Raw genomic sequence first — 23,657 nt, forward strand, 5'->3', positions numbered from 1 at the left:
AGATACAGAGTGCACTTTAAGCTCTTCAGCTCAGGGCTGAAGTTGTTTCTGAACATGTGGAGTTCAAACTGATGCCTGGGCTTTATGTTTCTACATCAGGAGACAAACAATACCGTCATATTCCTGTGCAATTACTGTCGTACTCACACGCAATAATGTCACATTCATGTGCATATAACTAATGTAAATAGACTGTTTATTTTACCATTATTATTATTAGTAGTATTATTTTGTCTTACGCTAGCGGTTTTTATTTTATTTTTATCTTTATTTTTCCCCTCCATTCCTTATTAAGAAATGAGAGGTTTTGTCTGTAAGATTTTTGTTTATAAGAGTTCTTCTATTAAGAGTGTTTTTATAAGAGTTTTTTTAACTTCCTATAAGTTATCCTTCCTTTTCCTCTGTATCTACATGTGTGGACAATAAAGGAATATCTTATCTTAAACTGCTGTCGGGGGAATGGACTGACAGACTGTTGAAGTGTATATCACTAAATATGAAATTTAGGGGCTTTACATTAAGTTAAAAAAATTAAAATAAATCCAGGTGGAATTGCTTTAAAAGGTTTATTAACATTTGGTATATTTTAGGTTATTTTGTATTTCTTCCCAGAATGATTGATTCGACTGAACATACGTGGGCTATAGTCTTCTTTTTGTGTTTTAAATGCTTTATTGTTCACTTTTAGATGAGTGAAAAAGGGAATAAATGACATAACATTTCAGGCCCTCTTTCTTCTGTTTTTTCTCAATGTATCACGTGCATTTACAGTTTGCTTGAAACCTATTTAATATATTTAATCACATTTATAAACTAAAATAATATGACACATGCACTGAATATTAAACGTTTTTAGACAAAATAAAATAAATAAAAAAAACTTCACTTACTTTTTGCGTGTTCACCTGACTCACTTCTTCAGCTCCTCCCCTCCCCTTTAGCGTTGACCGTCATTCACAAATACAAACAAACGTGCATGAAAATGATACGCTATTTTCTACTTTATTTATTTTTTAATCAACATGTCACGTTATAAACACTAAAGATCTCGAAAAGTTGAAACATTTTTCTCAAAAAAAACGACACGCGTTCATTGGTCCAAAAACACGGAAGAGGCTCCGCTCCGGCACTCCTGATTGGCCGAGGCGCGCTTATTCGTCGAAAACTCGGAAGAGGCTCCGCTCCAGCGCTCCTGATTGGTCGTGGCGCTTACGTCAGATGTTCGTACAGTGCGTAGCGTCCAACATGGCGGCGCTGGATGTCATTGTGGACAAGCTAGTTTCCTTCTGGAGAATCCCAGGCTCCAGGCGATACTTTCCCGCGGTATTTTTACTCATTTGCGTCGCGGGTTCGTGGGTGAAGGATGCGCAGCTCGTCCCGGACACGTATTTCAGCAGCAGCAAGAATGTTATCAACTTGTGAGTGGCTAATGTTGCTGTCAGCTAACTTTGCTAACACCGGATTGTCTCATTAGCTTCTCCACCTCGTTTAAATAGTGCATATTATTATCGTTGATTTACAAGAAAAACAGAAGCTGAGCAACATTTTGTAGGACAGAACAAGTGAATCATTGGAAATGTAGTTTTGATGAGCGTCCACACCTTTTAATAAGGCTTGGAACATTAATACTAGGTCTGTATCTCATCAGAATGTCTTATTTAAGTTATTATAGCAGAAAGTTTCTAATTTTACAATACAAAAGTACAACTTGTTGTTGCTTGGGCCAATGTATAGGAATCCTGAGGGCCGCATTTTGCCCCCGGGCCATAGTTTGGACCCCCCTGTGCTCGACAAACCTCTGAGTGTCGGTCGTGCTCGCTGTTGCCTCAGTGACGTCTTTGTGCTCCACAGATACTTCGTCAAAGTCTCGTGGGGCTGGACGCTGCTCCTTCTCGCTCCCTTTGTCCTTCTGTCCAACGCCTCCTTCGGGCGTGGCCTCCCGTTTCTCACGCGCCGCCTGCTCGCGCTCCCCGTCGCCACCGCCGTCTGGTACCTCTTCACTGAGGCGTTCCTCCGCATCGAGGAGGCGACGGGCTCCTGCTTCCAGACCACCGGCGTCGCCATGGAACTGCGGAGCGAGTTCTCCTCCAGAGCCGGCTGCAGGAGCGCCGGCCTCCACTGGCTCGGCCGCGACGTCTCCGGACACTCTTTCATCCTGGCGTACGCGGCGCTGTTCATCGTGGAGGAAACGGCGCCCATGGGCTACTTGAGGAACGCCGACGTGCCCGCCGTGCCACGCCTGCTGCTCGGCGTTCTGTACGTGGCGCTGAACGGTCTGGTGCTTCTGTGGGTGTGGATGTTCTGCTGCACCTCGCTCTACTTCCATCAGCCTCTGGACAAGCTGCTCGGGACGCTGTGCGCTCTGCTGGCCTGGTACTCCACCTACCGGCTCTGGTATCTGCAGCCACTGTCGCCGGGACTACCGCCTCGGCAACAGACCAAGGAACAGAAGCAACACGCGTGATCGATGTCATTCACGCGTTTGTGAAAGGAATCTGAGACAAAAGAAACGCTGAACGTGTCGTTTTTACTGCACAAAATTGCCGAGTCATTTCCATAGGTACTTTTAGAGTGTCGTTCAGATAAAAATAATTTGTTCAACTTTGTTCGTTTGTGCTGGACAGACCCAGTAATTACAGAGATGAACCATAAACCGAAACATCCGCGTTTTAATGTTTAAATGAGCAGATTCTGACTTATTCCTCTAATTCACTTTTAAACTTTGAGCTTTTACAAATGTCATGATATTAAACAAACACTACGACCTTGGCGTGCACGCTGTCTGACCTTTAGCTTGTGCTGTCTGACCTTTAGCTCATGGTCTTTATTTTTAACAGAGATCATCGTTTGCTCTGATTGTTTTTCGGTAGCTGCTTCTCAGACATTCATGTTTTTAAGAAATATGTAATCATTTAGCGAGTAAATTACAAAAATGAAAAAAATATGAGAAAATATTTGAGCTTATTTCCTGTCCAGTTGCAATATTATTATTCAACGAACAAAATAGAAAAATATTTATTGTCGGGTTTTGTGTTTGAAAACTGATAGAGCTCGAGCTCAAGTTCAGTTTTAATCTTCTCATAATATTCATACGTAGTTTTTTTGCCTTCTTGTTTTTATTTATTTTGTTCATAAAAATCCACCTGACGAACGCTTGGATTTGGTACCAATGCTGAATAAAAGATGAATAATAAAGAGATTATTAACGAGTCGTGTTCAAGAGTTTCTGTCGAGCGTTTATTTTAAAGACTTTATTGGTTTGCAGCCAAATTGCATTCACAACACATTCAAAATTCACAGTTTAACGCAAAAAATCTAGTTAAATATTCAGGGATTCTTATCGTTTATGGAATGAAGGAAAAGTCTGGAGTTATTTTTCTTAAACCGAGGCAGTAAAAGACTGTTTGTGGTCCGACACTCATTTTTAAGCTTTTTAATAAATACATAATAAATCAAGCTTAATAAATATGTATTTATTATTAATGTATTATGTATTCATTTTGTATTATGTATCATGCATTTATGTATCAATTATTTATTTTAAATTATTTATACTTGTTTTTGTTTTATTCAGTATTTCTTTTTAATTTATTTATTCATCATTTATTCATTATGTATTATTCTTATTATTTTATTTATTTATTCTTAATGTATTTTTTTGTATTATTCTTTATGTATTTTTTATTATTTATTCATTATTTATGTAGTTATTCATTTTTTATTTATTCATTGTTTATTTTTTATTTATTTATTCATTTTTTTATTATAATTTATTTTCATTATTTTATTCTTTTTTTGTTATTTATGTATTATTTAATATTTTTTAATGTATTCATTATTTATTTATTCATTATATATTTATTTTGTATTCCTTGGAGCAAACGAGACTCGCCGCACGATGGGGAAATTATTCCAGATTTCTCAGAAATTACCGTTTAAATTGTCTCAAAACTCATCACAAAGAGGCTAAATTAGGAGAAAACGTGTGGAACTAAATATGTTTTATGGGGTCTTGTTTTCCCGTTAAAAACCTGCACAAAGAAGACGCCGCAGTCGAGCAGTAATTCCATCATTTATTCGTAATCGATGAAAAAACGGAAGGAATTAAGGCCCGTGAACAAACATCATAAAAAGCACCGTAAATAAATGCATTTAGAAAATATACAAAACGAAAGGTAAAAGGTAAATAAAATATATATATACTCTGGTGAAATATCGTCACGGCGACTGACCACAGCGAGGTTTGTGTTCCGTCTTCAGTCAAAAAAAAGAGCAGGAGATTTGGCATAAATTTAAACAAAATTGTGAAGTGTTTTCAAAGACAGATATATATTTAATGAGCTGTAGAAAAATAATAAAGATCTAAAGAGTTAAAATGACTTGAAGGACGTCTTTGAGTCGTTTGGACACTTCAAACGAGAAAAAAAATTAGCCAAAAATACAATGGAATTAATCTGAGCATTTGGTCCAAATGACTCGAGGCGAGATCGGGAGTTCGAGTCATTTTAAAAAAAACTCTTTGCGATTTGGACATTTTTGTGGTAGAAATGTCCACGAATGTTCGAACTTCATTTATGTTCCATTTTGAACATCTGTGGATTTAAATACTTTTACTTCCCCGTAACGGTGCTGAAAATACTCATGATTTATACAATACTGTTGCGTTTCTTCTTCTACTGACGGACACCGCGGTCGTCCTTGTGCTCCTGCCGCCTGCAGTGTTTCCTGTGTTTCCTGTGTTTTGTTTCCAGTGTTTCCAGTGTTCCCTGTGTTTCTTGTTTCCTGTGTTTTGTGTTCCCTTTTTCCTGTGTTTTGTGTTTCCTGTTTTCTGTATTTCCTGTGTTTCCTGTTTTCTCTGTTTCCCTGTTTTTCCTGTGTTTCCTGTTTCCTCTGTTTCCTCTGTTTCCTGTGTTTCCAGTGTTTCCTGTTTATCCTGTTTCCAATGTTTCCTGTGTTTCTTGCATATTCGTTGCACGGCCTTTCGCTGTAAACAAAAATGACATAATGACTCTGACATTAACGATAACGACTCGACGACATTAAAGGGGCGTGTCTTTGGTTCGGTGTAAACTGTGTATTTTTAAATGACTTGAATTCAGAATGTTGCTGATTTGTTTGCGTCGTTTTGATTAATAAACGTTTCCTCTTTATATTCATGATTATTTGCAGCAATTTTTTCTTCTTCAATAAATGGAATAAATAAAATAAATAGAGGAAATGAATAACAAATAAAATATATAACGAAATAAAATAAATAGAATAAAGAAATAAGATAAATTAATTAAATGAATAACATAAGTGAATGAAATAAATAACTTAAATAAAATGTATAAATAAATAAAATAAATATAATAAACAAAAAATACAAATATAATACAATAAATAAAATCAAATGTACTGTCAAAAAATCTAAATGATGACGACATAACTGCGTCTTACAATAAAAATAAGATATTCAGACATTTTCGGGTTTGTAGGGTGTATTTTTGCAGTGCGCATTTGTCACTTGGAGTTTTTACAAACAAAAAGTTTTTTTTTTTTTTTTAAACTGAACAGCAATGAACTTTAAACCCTGAAGTCTGATGAAAATAAAATAGTAATACAAATGCACAAGGAGGAACAGGAAATGCATTAAACAAAACCCACACTGTAAAAATGTACATGTGACGCTGACATGTTAATGTGACTCAGATGAAATGAGTTAATTGGACTTAGATGTGTTTGTTCATTTATAAGACTTAAGGTGTTAAAACAGTTTGAAATAACAAAAAAAGTTAACTTTTTTTTATTCCATTGGCAAGGGTTAGGGTTAGCACTCAAACAATGAAATGTTGATCCTTTTTGTCCCATTTACTTAAAAAAAGAAAAGAAAAGTGGCATAATATATTTAAATCAAGTGAAACCTTTCCATTTTTCCATTTTTGAGTGACAGATTATTTAGTTTTAATAAGTAAAGAAATCAAAACGGCTCGAGATGAAATGAAGGTCGATTTTTTTACAGTGCAGATAATTGGAATTAAAAAAAAAAAAAAAAGGTTTCTCCCTCGTCACGGTCCAGAACGACACGGCGTTTCCTTCATTTTGCTCGACCTTTTACGAGTTTGTGAAAAAGTCAAAAATCGGGGGAAAAAGGCGACGTTTAATTAAAAATATAAAACAATGCGCTTGAGCCGGAGCGTTGACGAGGCAACGAAGAATAAAGAATAAATGAAGAATAGATCATCTTAAAATAAATGTTCAGTTTAGTTCTGTTCAAATATACACTGCAAAACATATCTTCACGAGTTACATCAACATGGCTTTAATTCAGACTTTTGAGTAGTTTCCACAAGTTTAGAGCTCTTTTTAGAGTTATATTTCTGACTATATTTCACATAATCAGTCAATAGGATGATAACAACACATGCTTCGTTACCTTAATGGCAGATTTAATTGTCTTACTTCACACTGAATGCTAAATAAGGAGTTAATTTTGATTGCGTTTGAAAGAAATTGAAAATAGCAAAAGCACAAATTGCGTGTTTTACCCCAGAACGATGAGTAAACTCTAAATAAAACTTGTCTAAACTACTCAAAAAGCTCAAACTCACTGCTGTATTTTAAAACTTTAACAACAAAGAAAACAGAACATGAAACGTGAAACTGCAGAGCGAGAGGGTCCGCCCCCCGCTTGTCTCCGCCCCCCGCTCGTCTCCATGGAGATCATTTTACCAGAACTGTCCCTCAGTGTAAACGATAACAATGACCCATGACTCATGATGTCGGGAACAGCTGAAAGAAACGAGGGAACTACAAAGACCATGAGCCTTTGCTCCAGTCGAACTACAAAGACCATGAGCCTTTGCGCCAGTCGAACTACAAAGACCATGATCCTTTGCTCCAGTTTGAACTACAAAGACCATGATCCTTTGCTCCAGTTTGAACTACAAAGACCATGATCCTTTGCTCCAGTCGAACTACAAAGACCATGATCCTTTGCTCCAGTTCAGTGCAAACATGAAGAAATAATAATAAATAATACGTTTTTAATCACTTTTATGACGACGGTCACGATTCACAATAAATATCAGACTGTGCGATTCAGATTGAGCAAGAGTAATCCAGCTCAGGAAAGAACAAACTCTAGCGTCTCAAACTAGTACCTTCAGATTGAAAATGTCTTCTGAATGACGTATAAAACATTTTTTTAAACAAAAAAAAACACTGTCCAAATAACTATCTTTGACACCTTTTCCATCATGTTCCGCCTTTTTCCGATCTGTATTTTTATTTTGAGCTCGCCTCTTCACAGACGTGACGAGTTTTGTGTTCACAACTATACAAACAGATAAAAAACAAAGAACAAAATAGATCTCGGTGCAAAAAAATAAATGCAATTAAATTATAAACAGAAATAATCATATTAAAATATGTTACAAAAAAGTTAAATACAGATAAAATTCGCTGGGTCGTTTGTGGCCCACATTACCACACTGTTGAAGTTTGGGCCGGTGTGTTTTTAATGCCATTACGGGACATTCTGGGGCAAAGCTGACGACGTGGCAGACTCTCAAAAGAAAGAAAAGGTTACACACCTTTAGTGCAGGTATGCCCCGCCTTTACACGGTGCACCTTTGGTACAGGTATGCCCCGCCCTCTGGCTGTGATTGGCTCTGTGACACCGGTCCTCTGGCAGTTTGTGTCAGAAAAGGTTCGCAAAGAATAAATATCTACTAGAGTATTTGGAGTATTTGGAGTATTCGGAGTATTCTGATATGAGTAGTTTTGAGGTAAAATTAGTGAATGACGTGATGGCCGCAGCTGTTTAAATGTTTCTTGTTTCTTAAAATTATAAATTTATAATTTATCGTTTATTTTTTTTTCATTTTTACCATTCTTATTCTTCAAAATTCCCTTTTCAAGCCAAATTGTGCTAAATCCGTCACAGCTTTATTCACTTAAATCAGATTTGTTTTGTCTAGATTTAAGACATTTCTACTAAATAAATAAATGCTAAATAAGAAAGATTATTAAGCAAATTTTAATCATTTTAGATAAGTAAAATTCCCTTTCTGCTTATTTTATTTAGCCTAAAACAAGTGTATTTGTCTCGTTTTTTAAGCCCATTGCCAGACGCATTTCTTCTTTTGAGATCTCGGAATCAGAAATTACAAAGATTCTTGAAAAAAACAGGTAAATACTTCAAACGAGAAGTATAAATACGTGTGAGGAGTGATGTTCATGGCTCGTGCAGGTCTTTTCTTGCCGTGTTCGAGTAACTTCAACAAAAATAAAATGTACAACAATTACACCGCAAAAAATGAACATCTGCACGAGTTCAAATGACTTGAGTTCACAATTAGGACCTTGATTTGAATTTAATTGATTAATTTAGACGTGTTTACGAACTGGAACTTAACCGGCCTTTCACATTCATCCACCAGGGAAGATTTTTAATTTAATTTTCATCATTTTGTCTAAAAAATTAACTTTACACAATTAATTAGTGCAGATATGCCCCGCCCTTACATGGTGCACCTTTAGTACAGATATGCCCCGCCCTTACACGGTGCACCTTTAGTACAGGTATGCCCCGCCCTTACACGGTGCACCTTTACAACAGATATGCCCCGCCCTTACACGGTGCACCTTTAGTACAGGTATGCCCCGCCCTTACACGGTGCACCTTTACAACAGATATGCCCCGCCCTTACACGGTGCACCTTTAGTACAGGTATGCCCCGCCCTTACACGGTGCACCTTTAGTACAGGTATGCCCCGCAAGTCACTTTTACATCATAAATTCAAGTCAAATCAACCATTGTTATTCAAATAGCCCAAACTCACGTCGATATTCCTTTTTTTTGCAGTGTACGGTCAAACCCTCGAAAACCGAAACAAAAAAACGCCCTCTTCTGCATGTTCTAAACGCTGGAATGTTTCACTGTAACTCTTTAACGTAATAGTGTCCTCTATATAGATTGTAGTTAGGTTTTCTCCCGCTGCCGCCGCCGTCCTCATCGAACGCTGCGGACAAACGAACGAACGAAAAGAAGAAGAAGAAGAAAACCGAAGTGAGGGAAACGTCACAAACCGCCGCGTAAACGGAACACGTGAACGCGACCGCTGGGGGGCCGTCCGCTACATGTACTTCTTTTTTAAAAACCAGTAGGCGAAGTAGCCCATCCCCCCGAGCGAGCCCATGAGGAAGGACGCCCCGAAGAAGGACGGCGGCTTCTTCTTGACCATGCGGAAGGCGTCGGGCAGCACGGCGGACAGTAGCGTGGTGTGGATGTCGCCCAGGACCTTGCGGAAGGCGTATCGTTTTTGCACGCGCAGGAAGAACGCCTGCAGGTTGGGCCGGCTGCCGTCCTCCCAGTATTTCCTGGAGAGTCCCAAAAACTTGAGCCGGTGCAACAGGGCGCCGAGGCAGACGTCGGCGAGCGTGAAGTCGGGTCCGCAGAGCCACGGCGCACGCTGGTCGTCTGCGGAGGCAACGGTCAAAGGTCAAGACTTTTGTTTTTTTACAGTGCAACGATTCGAAAGAGTGACGAGGGCGAGGTTTGTACTCGAGTAGGAGAGGCTTTAAGAATGATGCATCAAAGTTACACGAATACACAGTGCAGTACAGCCGAGATGATAAGTAAGAATAGCTACTACTATTTCATTCATAAATCATAACGTGTGGTTTGTGTTATTTATGTCATTTGAGAGATTTCCTTAGAATTTAAGAGCTGAAAATGACCAAAATATCTGAAGACGAGGTGTGAAAAAGCGGTTTGATTTATTCATTTTACAGTATGGACTTACAACAGGAACAGTGACAAATACTGTTACTTCAAACTACATTTTTACTCGAGTAGAAGTGAAAAACATGGTATTGGAAAGAACAGAATTTCCTCAGATGGATGGAATATTGTGGCCTGAGGTCCAACAAGTACTTGGATACTTGTGTATTGAGTATATTTAATTGTATTACCACCGTATTATAACCAAGATAAAAATAAAGTAAGTAATAATAAATGTTTGGAGAAACCACTACTCGTCTACATTGAGACTCTACAATCATAAGTTGTGGATTGTGTCATTTATGTCATGATTTCCATAGAATATAAGAGCTGAAAATGACCAAAACGAGGTGTAAAAAAGCAGTTTGATTTATTAATTTTACAGTAGCGTTGTCACTCGTGGACTTACAACAGGAACAGTGACAAATACTGTTACTTCAAACTACATTTTTACTCAAGTAGAAGTGAAAAATATTGTATTGGAAAATACAATTTCTAAATGTTCCAATAAAATAAATAGTACTAATTAAAACAAAAAAAGTGGAATATTGTGGCCTGAGGTCCAACAAGTACTTTGATACTTGTGTACTGAGTATATTTAATTGTATTTCCACAGTAATTCAACCGAGATAATAATTAAGTAAGTAAGAATAATAATCTAGATTTACAACAGGAACAGTGACAAATACTGTTACTTCAAACTACATTTTTACGCAAGTAGAAGTCAAAAACATGGTATTGAAAAAGCACTAAAAGTTATAAATGTTACTAAGAAATAAAAATGGTACTAATTAAAAAACAAAAACAAACATAAACAGTTAGTTAGTTAAGATACTTGTGTACTGAGTATATGTGTAACTTGAACTGTATTGTACTGTATTGTACTGCATAATAAAGAGCGAGTAAATCATTCGGTTCATACCTGGATATTCTATTTTCCGCTTCTCCAGTTCCGCTTCCACTTGGTCTAAAACCATGGCTAACTCTCCCAGGATTTTCTTCAGGAAGTTCACGTTGTCATGGTCCAGGATTTTGGCCTTGGAAAAGAAGAGACACAACGACATCGTGAACCACAGACGTTCCACCTTCAGCTTTATCGTCTGTAACCTTTAAGGCCGAGCAACTGAGACACAACTCACCACCTGGTGGTGAGTTGGATCCGCTGGCGGAGGAGGAAGCCGGACAGACTTGGCAGACCCAAGCGCATTGTGAGGGTCTGTTGGGAACGTCTAGTGGAGCCCTCTGTCAGTAGGGTATTCAACTCGCACCTCCGGGAGAGCTTCTCCCATGTCCCGGGGGAGGTTGGGGACATTGAGTCCGAGTGGACCATGTTCTCCGCCTCCATTGTTGATGCGGCTGCTCGGAGTTGTGGTCGCAAGGTCTCCGGTGCCTGTTGTGGCGGCAACCCCCGAACCCGGTGGTGGACACCGAAAGTAAGGGATGCCGTCAGACTGAAGAAGGAGGCCTATCAGGCCACTCTGGCTTGTAGGTCTCCGGAGGTCATCGACGGGTATCGGCAGGCCAAGCGGCTCGTGCTGTCGCAGAGGCAAAAACCCGGGCCTGGGAGGAGTTCGGGGAGGCCATGGAGGAGGACTATCGGTCGGCACCAAAGAAATTCTGGCAAACCGTCCGGTGCCTCAGGAGGGGGAAGCAGTGTCTCACCAACACCGTTTACGGTGCGGGTGGAGGCCTGCTGACCTCGACTGGGGATGTAGTCGCACGGTGGAAGGAATACTTTGAGGATCTCCTTAATCCCTCAGTCACGTCTTCCGAAGAGGAAGTAGAGACCGGGGACTCGGAGGCTGGCTCATCCATCACCCAAGCTGAAGTCACTGAGGTTGTTCGCAAACTCCTCGGTGGCAGGGCTCCGGGGGTGGATGAGATCCGCCCTGAGTACCTAAAGTATCTGGATGTTGTAGGACTGTCTTGGTTGACACGTCTCTGCAACATCGCGTGGCGTTCAGGGACCGTGCCTCTGGACTGGCAGACCGGGGTGGTGGTCCCTCTGTTCAAGAAGGGGGACCGGAGGGTGTGTTCCAACTACAGAGGGATCACACTCCTCAGCCTCCCGGGTAAGGTCTATTCCAAGGTACTGGAGAGGAGAATCCGACCGATAGTTGAACCTCGGATTCAGGAGGAGCAGAGTTGTTTTCGTCCCGGTCGTGGAACACTGGACCAGCTCTATACCCTCCATCGGGTGCTCGAGGGCTCATGGGAGTTTGCCCAACCAGTCCACATGTGCTTTGTGGATCTGGAGAAGGCTTTCGACCGTGTCCCTCGGGGTGTCCTTTGGGGGGTGCTCCGGCAGTACGGGGTCCGGGGCCCTTTGCTCAGGGCTGTCCGGTCCCTGTATGACCGGAGCAGGAGCTGTGTTCACATTGCAAGCAGTAAGTCAGACCTGTTCCCAGTGCATGTTGGACTCCGCCAGGGCTGCCCTTTGTCACCGGTTCTGTTCATAATTTTTATGGACAGAATTTCTAGGCGCAGTCAGGTGTCGGAGGGTGTCCGGTTTGGGGACCACAGGATCTCATCTCTGCTGTTTGCAGACGATGTTGTCCTGATGGCTCCATTAAATCCGGACCTGCAACATGCACTGGGACGGTTTGCAGCCGAGTGTGAAGCGGCTGGGATGAGAATCAGCACCTCTAAATCCGAGGCCATGGTTCTCGACCGGAAAAAGGTGGCTTGCCCTCTCCAGGTGGGTGGGGAGTCCTTGCCCCAAGTGGAGGAGTTCAAGTATCTCGGGGTCTTGTTCACGAGTGAGGGAAGGATGGAGCGTGAGATCGACAGGCGGATCAGTGCAGCGGCTGCAGTGATGCAGTCGCTGCATTGGACCGTTGTGGTAAAGAAGGAGCTGAGTCGAAAGGCAAAGCTCTCGATTTACCGGTCGGTCTACGTTCTGACCTCACCTATGGTCATGAGCTTTGGGTAGTGACCGAAAGAACAAGATCACGGATACAAGCGGTCGAAATGAGTTTCCCCCGCCGTGTGGCTGGGCGCTCCCTTAGAGATAAGGTGAGGAGCTCGGCCACACGGGGGGAGCTCGGAGTAGAGCCGCTGCTCCTCCACGTCGAGAGGAGCCAGCTGAGGTGGCTCGGGCATCTGTTCCGGATGCCTCCTGGGCGCCTCCCTCGGGAGGTGTTCCGGGCATATCCCACCGGGAAGAGGCCCCGGGGAAGACCCAGGACACGCTGGAGAGACTATGTCTCTTGGCTGGCCTGGGAACGCCTCGGGATCCCCCCGGAAGAGTTAGAGGAAGTGTCTGGGGAGAAGGAAGTCTGGGAGTCCCTGCTCAGACTGCTGCCCCCGCGACCCGGCCCCGGATAAAGCGGCAGAAGATGGATGGATGGATTATGCTATTTTATTTATTTTATTTATTTTATTTATTTTATTTATTTTATTTATTTTATTTATTTTATTTATTTTATTTATTTTATTTATTTTATTTATTTTATTTTGTTCATTGTATTTTTCATTAATTTCATTTATTTCTTTCATTTTGTTTTGTTTATTGTGTTTATTATTTATTTTATTTATTCAGTCATTCATTTTACTCAGAGCTTTTTTGTAGATTTATTTTTTTTAATTCACGGTATTCTCTAAATCTCTATGTATTTGTATTCCCCTCCTCTTAAAGCGCCCCCTACAGGTCGGACGACTCATTGACCTAAAGAGCAGTTCAGATTAATGTATTTTAAATGTAGCTAAAAATGTGCACATTTTATCTCAAAGTAGCAATTTTTCTAGGTTTATAACATCACTTCCTGTTTGTAATTGACATCACACCAAACTCATCTTATAAAATAAAACATATGAGAGCGACTTTACTTATGTTTAAAGGGTGAAAAAAGTCATTTATTTTGTGTAAACGATGCACAAACTCTGGATTGACTGAGTGTCCCTGCTGTGATGTCACTTCCTGTCCCTGGTGTGATGTCACTTCCTGTCCTATTCAACAGAATTGTCTACTTTTCTCCACAAATACCTGCTCGATTGGTGTAAAACTATAATTTATAATTAGAGCAAGTACAAACACACCAAATTAGAACATCCCAAAAACCCGTCATAGGTCACTTTGCGGCGTGACGTGGTCGGACCGTACGCGCCGACTGACCATGAGCTTCTTCTGCTTGGACAGGTACGGCTCGGTCAGCTGAGGCTCCTCGTGGTCCAGCTTCATCAGCTCCGTCGCCGCGTTGGTCAGATGTCCTGGACACACAGAGGAAGTTCAACCAGACGCAGCAGCAGCAGGTTTCAGGCTCTTGTGTCGTACTGCAGAGACCAGAGTGTTGACGGGAAAATACTGCAAATACTACAAATACTGCAAATACTACTGTCGCTGAGATGGATCGTCCTGTTTCTCATGACACGAACGAGGCTCTGCAGATCGTCTTTTACACTTTCCATTTGGCTCTAAACCTGTGGCTCTCGGACGTACCGCTCCAGCAGTGGAAGCGCTGGATGGATACCTGTGGAACCGTGAACAAATGTGAACCCGGGACAAATGACAGACGTCAAACAAACGACTCCTCTGCGCCTCTGATGTGGGAGGGAAAAACACTCCGTTCAGTTTGTCCACGAGCAGCAGGAGAACATGCAATAAAAACAAGATAACAAAACTATAACAAATAAAGTAAAATAAGGAGGGGGAGGCACTTTAAGCACAGTTTCGGCAGCTGTGCTTGTACTTGTAACCGAGTACATTTTTAGGCATGTAACTGTACTTTTACTTGAGTATCGCAGTACTCTTTCCACCTCTGCTTAAAATGTTAAAACAAGGGGCCAAAACATTCATGTATCTGTGGATTTCCCGGGAGCGGGCGGCCGAGCGGGCGGCCGAGCGAGCGACAGGACGCTGTTGAGTCCCGAGAATGAAGAAGACGCAAAGGCACTTACGTCGTATCTCGGCGGTGGCGTACTTGGGGATCATGGAGTCGGCGGTGAGCTCCGGGTGCAGGATGCAGCCGTGCGTGTAGGCGTCCATGGGCAGGCCGTCCAGCAGCGCTCTGTACTGCTGCACACGCTCGAACAGAGGAGACGACGGGTCCGGGATGAGCTGGGCCGCCGAGTCTGGAGCACAGCAGAGTCACGGCAACGACAACGACAACACGACAACAACAACAACAACAACAACAACGACAACAACAACAACAACGACACGTATGACCACAGAGCAGCTTCAGGTGACACGGGCCTTGCTCTTGATCATTCACATGGTTTTGACGCATTTTTTCTTTACTTTCTGTGCAAATTGCGGTCGTCTGTTACTCGAAATGGGCCCTTCAAACCCCCTGTAACAGCTCGGGGGCCCACAAGTCTCAGTATGAACCGTATAAACAGTATTTCAGCAATCGACTGGTCAAATGAGTATTTCTGTTAGTACATTGAGACTTTTTTAACACATTTGTAAAATAATAAAGACTGGAATCTGAGGACTGAAGCCTTCTAGTTGGAGAATACGCCTGTTTATTGCTGATGAAAACCATAAATAGTCTATTCTTTTTTTACCTTTTTGATTTAAGACGAGAAACTGATGGTGAAACTCTTCTTTTTGTTGTCAGTTTGCTCTATGAACATAACGTCTTTCATGTGGAAACAACAAGTGTCCGATCTGCTCCTAAAGCTGTTTTATTGATTAATTTTATCCACTTCAACCATATATTTCTCTGGGACATTGTTACTCAAAAGGCCTTAAATCGGCTCCGACACATCAAACTTTACAATCTTGACCTCAACAAGATTCTGACAGAAACAACTCAAGGATTCGTCAATATCTGACTCTAATCCTGAAGTTTTGAGTCCAAACAATGATTTAAAATAATGAACACATTATTTACACATTTTCAGTCAGCTCAAACTTACTCCAAAATGAAATAAACTAAATAATAACATTTTTTTTTTAAATTCTATGATGTGCCAATAAATTTAAACCTGCTCTATCCATTTTGACCAATTTTACACATAAAACATGTTATTTCTATACAAAAACGTAACACGATAAAAAACTCGTAATACATTTGTTTCTCACATTTATGAGAGTGAACGACAGCAGAAGTTTCGCATCGATCTCTTTAAATTCAAGATTTTTTCCTATTCACCTGCAGCGTCTGGCCTTAATAATGAAACCGTCTTCACTATAAAAGCTCTTTTCGGACGTGTTTTAGAGTCTGTTTGGTCCAGAGAACAAGTGAGACGGTCAAATGTGTTTGAGCAAAGTCGACTGGTCACGATCAGTCGCTGAATCACGATGAACTTGATGATTTAAAGCCCTCGTCGGAACGTTCGGCGATTGCATTTTTCTCGCTCTTCTTTGGCAGAGGAGCAGATATTAGAGGTCATCGTTATCTGAAGCTACAGGAATGATGTTTGGGTAAAATGATCCGTTTGAAAAGTCACGCTCGGATCTATAATAAAATAATTTCAGCCGGATGCGCCTCGAGACGACTGACCTTGTGATGACGATAATGTTTCTATTTTAGACTCCAAAACCCCAGACAGGATGACAGTGTCACTAGAGGACTAAATCTGCATATTCAACTACAGAAACTTCAATTTTACACTGAATATTACAGTCCAGTCCCATTTATATAGTAATTTACTTCAGTGACCTTTCAAAAACGTTAAATTATACACTATTGTTTGCTAATGACAGACTGAACAGTGTATTTTGTGCACTATTCGGGACATTTTTGGTCAAATAAGTGTCAAAATCCAAAAGCAGGGAAGTGTTTTGTTCTGCTGCCCATGTAAAGCCGCTTGTGGTTTTCTAACAATATTGTCCAATTAGAGGAGGTTTTAACGAGATTTATGAGCGTAATAGAACGAGAACAGGGCCTTGAAAGCTACAGGGGACTTTCTATCGAATGAAAAAAGGACCCGATCTGAGGATAAACTCGATGTAAAAGACGCTGCTCACTGTCTGTCAGCGCCTCGGAGAGTTTCTGTTTCTCTGTTACATAAAAGCTCCATGTTACACGAGACCAGGGCATCTGACGTAAAACCGACGCCGTTTACAGTCAGTTCAGTCGCAGTTCAAAGTTTAGAGCTGGAAAGATTCACTGAAAGGGTTTTATCTGCACCTTTCTTCTTCTTGTTCCATCGTGTGTATTTGTGTCATGGTTTACGGGGTCTTCTTCTTCTATCGTGTGTACTTGTGTTATGGTTTACGGGGTCTTCTTCTTCTATCGTGTGTACTTGTGTCATGGTTTACGGGGTCTTCTTCTTCTATCGAGTGTACTTGTGTTATGGTTTACGGGGTCTTCTTCTTCTATCGAGTGTACTTGTGTCATGGTTTACGGGGTCTTCTTCTTCTATCGAGTGTACTTGTGTCATGGTTTACGGGGTCTTCTTCTTCTATCGTGTGTACTTGTGTTATGGTTTACGGGGTCTTCTTCTTCTATCGAGTGTACTTGTGTTATGGTTTACGGGGTCTTCTTCTTCTATCGAGTGTACTTGTGTTATGGTTTACGGGGTCTTCTTCTTCTATCGTGTGTACTTGTGTTATGGTTTACGGGGTCTTCTTCTTCTATCGTGTGTACTTGTGTTATGGTTTACGGGGTCTTCTTCTTCTATCGAGTGTACTTGTGTTATGGTTTACGGGGTCTTCTTCTTCTATCGTGTGTACTTGTGTTATGGTTTACGGGGTCTTCTTCTTCTATCGAGTGTACTTGTGTTATGGTTTACGGGGTCTTCTTCTTCTATCGAGTGTACTTGTGTTATGGTTTACGGGGTCTTCTTCTTCTATCGAGTGTACTTGTGTTATGGTTTACGGGGTCTTCTTCTTCTATCGAGTGTACTTGTGTCATGGTTTACGGGGTCTTCTTCTTCTATCGAGTGTACTTGTGTTATGGTTTACGGGGTCTTCTTCTTCTATCGTGTGTACTTGTGTTATGGTTTACGGGGTCTTCTTCTTCTATCGAGTGTACTTGTGTTATGGTTTACGGGGTCTTCTTCTTCTACCGCGTGTACTTGTGTCATGTTTACGGGGGTCTTCTTCTATCGTGTGTACTTGTGTCATGTTTTTGAGGTCATCTTCTTCTACCGCGTGTACTTGTGTCATGGTTTACAGGGTCACAGTTTTAACCAGTGAACTTTGTTTACACTGACACAAAAATAAAACGGCTAAATAAAAATCCATATAACGGCATTAAATAAGTAAGATAAATTCAAATAAATGAAAACGCAGAGAGGAGAACACAACTCACACAGTGTTAAAAGTCAGAGAATAAAAGTGTGTTTAAGACGAGACTTAAAAGACTGTAAGTGATAAATTATGTTTTATAATTTGACACAATCTCAAGTGTCATTGGAACAAAAGTGTGAAACAAAAACAATCCTGTTCACTTTCAGAGAATTTAATCTAGTCACAGTCGCAGTCTTTTGTCTGAAGATTGTTTTTTGTCTACTTTTATTCAACAAGAATATCATCCTCCATATTTACATTTATTTGAACTTTATTTTAATTTTTTATTAATTGTAAAGTTGTCGCCATGTGACTTGTAAAGATGTGTTCTTGGTTTGTTTGTTTGTTTGTTTGTTTACGCTCTGGTTTGGGGCTTTTGGATTGAAAAGTGGAACTTTCTTTAATTCACTTCTTTTTAGTTTTTATTCCACATTCCACTATTTTTTGTCATATTTTTTTTATATTTTTCATGCATTTTAATTATACGTTTTAGTCGCCAAAAATATGATGAAAACGCTCACATAATATTTAAATCAACAAAAAATAATGCTCTATATTTGTTTTATTTTTTGTCGGAATTTTGTTAGGATTTTTATATCATGAGATGTGGTAAGTATTTTAAACTACAGAATACTTATGTGATCTCTCGTACGTCCAGTTTAGTTTTTCTTGAAGTATTTCAAACTACAGAACCCTGTTGTACCTCCGGTGAAGTTGCCCTTGAAGTACTTTAAACTACAGAATACTCTCGTACCTCCGGTGAAGTTGCCCTTGAAGTACTTTAAACTACAGAATACTCTCGTACCTCCGGTGAAGTTGCCCTTGAAGTACTTTAAACTACAGAATACTCTCGTACCTCCGGTGAAGTTGCCCTTGAAGTACTTTAAACTACAGAATACTCTCGTACCTCCGGTGAAGTTGCCCTTGAAGTACTTTAAACTACAGAATACTCTCATACCTTCGGTGAAGTTGCACTTGAAGTACTTTAAACTACAGAACCCTGTGGTACCTCCAGTGAAGTTGTTCTCCAGGTAGTCGATGATGTGGCTGTACTCGCTGATGATGGCGTCTCCGTGCAGGAACACGGGGACTTCTTCTCCCAGGTTCAGCCTCATGAACCAGGGTTCTTTGTGCTCCTGCAGCGGGAGGCTCACGTCGCGCTCCTCGCACACCAGGCCCTTCTCGCAGATCACCAGACGCACCTGCACCACACGGGGAAACGTTCAGTTCTCGGACCGTTTCAGACGATCGGACGAGAGCGAAAACGCCGACTCAAGCGAGAACGAAACGGTGAAAAGCGGAAACAAATAATTCCTCCTCAAACTCTGACTTGATCTCGTGCTAAAGCGCCAAATTTACACTGATGTTGAGCCTTAGCAAAACGAAGCAAGCAAAGCACGTTAGCATCAGCCGTTTCCTGTTTATTGCCGCAAGCAAGAGCCAAAATCTGATATTTCCAGGTCATAATGCGTCCAACATGATCCAAAGCCAAAGCATGACATAAAGAGAGGTTCGAACGTAGAGGCTTTGAAGAAGTCAAAGAAGTCAAAGAAATGAGGCAAAACTGTTCCTGTTCACGCTAGCTTTAGCCACGCCCCTCACACACACAAACTTGGAATTACTAAACGTCTTTTTGTAACTCCCTCAGGATTAAAAAGTGTAATTCAAGTGCAATTTAGATTTGATTTATTAAAGCAGAACTTCGTAACTCTGGTGAAAGAGCTCCACCTGCAGGCCCATGGTGAAAGTACATTGTCAGAAAATAGACACAAAACTTTAGGGGTCACTTTTTTCTTTCTTTCTTTATAAGTCAGTATAATCACAGACAAAAACACTTTACGTTGCCAGATATAAAAATAGAGCCAGGGTTTCTCAAGAGAGTTGTCTTCAGGGCAATGTCTCCGCCTAGAGACAGCAGGGGGCGATGACTGACACTTCTAACCATCACAGGGACTTACAAACAGGTGTAATAAGGTCAAAATGTGACTTAGTTCTGCTTTAAGAAAAACATTTGTTGAGTTTGGGTGACGTCAGGCCATGAACATGGAAAGAACCGTTCAAAGCGCTGCTAAACGTCTGGTGAAAACGTGGCTTATGTAACGTATAAACAGCAACAATTTGTCTGTGTTAATTTTGTTGGTTCAGTCCTGGAGGAGTCTGCTGCCTGGAGCGTGCATTAAACGGAGCTGTTTTGCATTTCTTTCTTATAATTGGCTCACTTTACCATAATGTGCTGTAGTTTGTGTACTAATAGAACATATTTGTACTTATACTGCGTGAGTACAGTAACATTCACAGCACGAGTACAAACCCACAGACAGAGAGTTCATGAGTGTCTGAAGGAGACGCCAAGGTCCCACGGAGCTATTAGCCCAAATAAGATTAATGAACGTGGATGGCTCCGGGGACGCCTGGAGAGCCCGGTTCTGTGAGGCTACAGACTCATGAAGTACAAAACATGATTTAGTGACAGAGTCGGAGCAAAATGAAATCAAAAAAGAGTTTTAAGAAGAATTCAGAAGAATTGCATCTCTCCTTATACTTTTTCCAAAGAGGTTTGGTAGTTTTTCCTGCAGAAGGACGATCTAAGGTTTTATGTTGCACCGAATCACCAAAGTTCCTATGATTGTGAATTCTGTTCATTGACAATGGCAATAAACCTTTTCTGATTCTGAGACGGTCCAACCAAATACTAGTCCTGGTTCAGACCTGGTTCAGACCTGGTTCAGACCTGGTTCAGACCTGGTTTAATCCTGGTTTAATCCTGGTTTAGTCCTGGTTTAGTCCTGGTTTATTCCTGGTTTATTCCTGGTTTAGAGCTGGTTTAGTCCTGGTTTAGTGCTGGTTTAATCCTGGTTTAGTCCTGGTTTATTCCTGGTTTAGTCCTGGTTTAGTGCTGGTTTAATCCTGGTTTGGTCCTGGTTTATTCCTGGTTTAGTCCTGGTTTAGTGCTGGTTTAGACCTGGTTTAGTCCTGGTTTAGACCTACTCTAGTCCTGGTTTAGTCCTGGTTTAGTCCTGGTTTTTTCCTGGTTTAGACCTGGTTTAGTCTTGGTTTAGTCTTGGTTTATTCCTGGTTTAGACCTTGTTTAGACCTGGTTTAGACCTGGTTTAGACCTAGTTTAGACCTAGTTTAGTCCTGGTTTAGTCCTGGTTTTGTCCTGGTTTAGACCTGGTTTAGACCTGGTTTAGACCTGGTTTAGTCCTGGTTTGGACCTGGTTTAGTCCTGGTTTATTCCTGGTTTAGTGCTGGTTTAGACCTGGTTTATTCCTGGTTTATTCCTTGTTTAGTGCTGGTTTAGACCTGGTTTAGAACTGCTTTAGTCCTGGTTTAGTCCGTGTTTATTCCTGGTTTAGTCATGATTTGGTGCTGGTTTAGACCTGGTTTAGACCTACTTTAGTCCTGCTTTAGTCCTGGTGTAGTCCTGGTGTAGTCCTAGTCTACTCCTGGTTTAGTCCTGGTTTAGTGCTGGTTTAGTCCTGGTTTAGTCCTGGTTTAGACCTGGTTTAGTCCAGGTTTAGTCCAGGTTTAGTCCTGATTTAGACCTGGTTTAGTCCTGCTTTAGTGCTACTTTAGTCCTGGTTTAGTCCTAGTTTAGTCCTAGTTTAGTCCTGGTTTAGTCCTGGTTTAGATATGGTTTAGTCCTGCTTTAGTCCTGGTTTAGTCCTTTAGTCATGTTTTAGTCCTAGTTTAGTCCTGGTTTAGTCCTGGTTTAGTCCTGCTTTAGTCATGGTTTAGTCATGGTTTAGACCTGGTTTAGTCCTGGTTTAGTCCTGGTTTAGATCTGGTTTAGACCTGGTTTGGACCTGGTTTAGTCACAATGTTGATGTGGTGCATGTGAATCTTATAATTAGCCTATCAAACCAGCTGCTCATATTTGCACAGAAAGTGGTTAATTCAGTGTTAATTAAGTCATATTTATTTGTCCTTTATTAATGTCTTATTCTGCATAACATGATTCTATCGCTCGTTAGTCATTTACTTATGACTACGAGCGACTACTATGTGAGGACATTTGTACATAAATAAGACTTTTACAACACCTTATTACGAAAGCCTTTAGGATTTTATTAATGTGCAATAATCTTTAATAAAGAGTTTATCTATGGAAAAGACTAAACCAGGTCTAAAGCAAGACTAAACCAGGACTAAAGTAGGTCTAAACCAGGACTATACCAGGACTAAAGCAAGAATAAACCAGGACTAAACCAGGTCTAAATCGGGACCAAACCAGGACTATAGCGGGTCTAAAGCTGGACTAAACCAGGACTAAAGCAAGAATAAACCAGGACTAAAGCTGGACTAAAACAGGACTAATCCAGTACTAAACCAGGACTAAACCAGGAATAAACCAGGACTAAACGAGGGCTAAACCAGGACTAAAGCATGTCTAAAGAGGGACTAAACCAGGACTAAAACAGGAATAAACCAGGACTAAAGCAGGTCTAAACCAGGTCTAAACCAGGACAAAACCAGGACTAAACCGGGTCTAAAGCAGGACAAAACCAGGACTAAACCAGGTCTAAACCAGGCCTAAACCGGGACCAAACCAGGACTAAACCGGGACCAAACCAGGACTAAAGCTGGACCAAAGCAGGACTGGACTGAGGAGACCACATGTCCATCACAGATCTTGGCCCACGCGTGATCCTTGAATAGGTATTTGCAGGTGCCGTGGCCTTTGCCTCGTTTATCACAGAAAAACCTCGTATGGATCAATAATTCACGCGGCTGTTTCGCGGCGGTTGTGAGCGTTGACGGCGCGCGGCGGATGAGATATGGACGAGGCAATGCGGTGGTCGCCCCGCTCTCCGGCTCCACTGCTGTTTGTTATTTTGGACGTGGACCCCCAGAGCCTCGCGCTGCAGACAGGAGCGTGCACGTGCATCCCCGTGGCCCGTGCACGATCACAACGCGACCACAACAAACACGCGACGCACACGAGCCCTGGAATCCATTTTCTGGGGCTTTACCTTCTGAGAGGCGAAAGACTGCGTCCAGTGGTAGAGCACGAGCCGGTCTTTACTGTGCGGCGGCTTGGGCTCGTGCGCCGCCGGCTCCTCGCACTCGTCACCGTCCGCCGCTTTGCCGTCCTCGTCCACGGCAGAGATGGGCCACCAGCTACAGTTGGTGGGGGTAACATGGTTGGAAGACGCCATGACAGAGCGTTTTGTGCGTGTGGAGAGGAGCGGACCGCGACGAGGAGGGAGGGAGGAGAGAGAGAGGGGAGAGCAACGAGGGAGGAGAGAGAGGAGAGAGAGAGGAGATAGCGACGAGGAGGGAAGGAGGGAGGAGAGAGGAGAGCAAGGAGGGAGGAGAGAGAGGAGAGAGCGAGAGAGGAAAGCAATGAGGGAGGAGAGAGAGAAGAGAGAGGAGGGAGGAAAGAGAGGAGGAACAGAGAGAGAGAGAGAGAGAGAGAGAGAGAAAGGGGGGAAGGGGTTCAACGCCACGAGCTTCGCCAGATCACGCGTGGACAGCTCCGGTGCTGAAATGGTAAACACGCAGCTCGTGCTCCGTGTGCCGTGAGTAAACGGACTGCGCAGCGCACAGTGTAGTAACGTTACTCATGATTAGCCCACCGTGTGCGCGTGGGATGTCACGTGACATAGAGAGTAAGATGAACGAAGCTCAGTGATGCTGCTGACCTCACATTTGTCCAGTTGTCTGCGCAAGATATTTGGTGTACACACTGGGAGTGCCTCAGGGGC

The 23,657-nt window shown here is 41.7% G+C and overlaps 2 protein-coding genes across 2 annotated transcripts; one reads left to right on the forward strand and one right to left on the reverse strand.

Annotated features, from left to right (window-relative positions):
* The first annotated feature begins 1,239 nt into the window (after nt 1-1,239).
* On the forward strand, nt 1,240-3,190 carry fitm2 (fat storage inducing transmembrane protein 2). The gene is made up of 2 exons (XM_072448500.1): nt 1,240-1,418; nt 1,852-3,190. Exons 1-2 carry the CDS (start codon nt 1,246-1,248, stop codon nt 2,462-2,464), a joined length of 786 nt encoding a protein of 261 aa, XP_072304601.1. The 5' UTR covers nt 1,240-1,245; the 3' UTR covers nt 2,465-3,190.
* Nucleotides 3,191-9,109: 5,919 nt separating this feature from the next.
* On the reverse strand, nt 9,110-23,159 carry gdap1l1 (ganglioside induced differentiation associated protein 1-like 1). The gene is made up of 6 exons (XM_072448846.1): nt 22,923-23,159; nt 18,959-19,151; nt 14,664-14,837; nt 13,882-13,976; nt 10,690-10,804; nt 9,110-9,464 (listed from the first exon to the last, which is right to left on the reverse strand). Exons 1-6 carry the CDS (start codon nt 23,106-23,108, stop codon nt 9,121-9,123), a joined length of 1,107 nt encoding a protein of 368 aa, XP_072304947.1. The 5' UTR covers nt 23,109-23,159; the 3' UTR covers nt 9,110-9,120.
* Nucleotides 23,160-23,657: the final 498 nt, after the last annotated feature.

This window comes from Eucyclogobius newberryi, unplaced genomic scaffold (genome assembly GCF_026437365.1).
Source record: "Eucyclogobius newberryi isolate DKJ021-1_F unplaced genomic scaffold, fEucNew1.0.hap1 SCAF_17, whole genome shotgun sequence".
Taxonomy (NCBI): domain Eukaryota; kingdom Metazoa; phylum Chordata; class Actinopteri; order Gobiiformes; family Gobiidae; genus Eucyclogobius; species Eucyclogobius newberryi.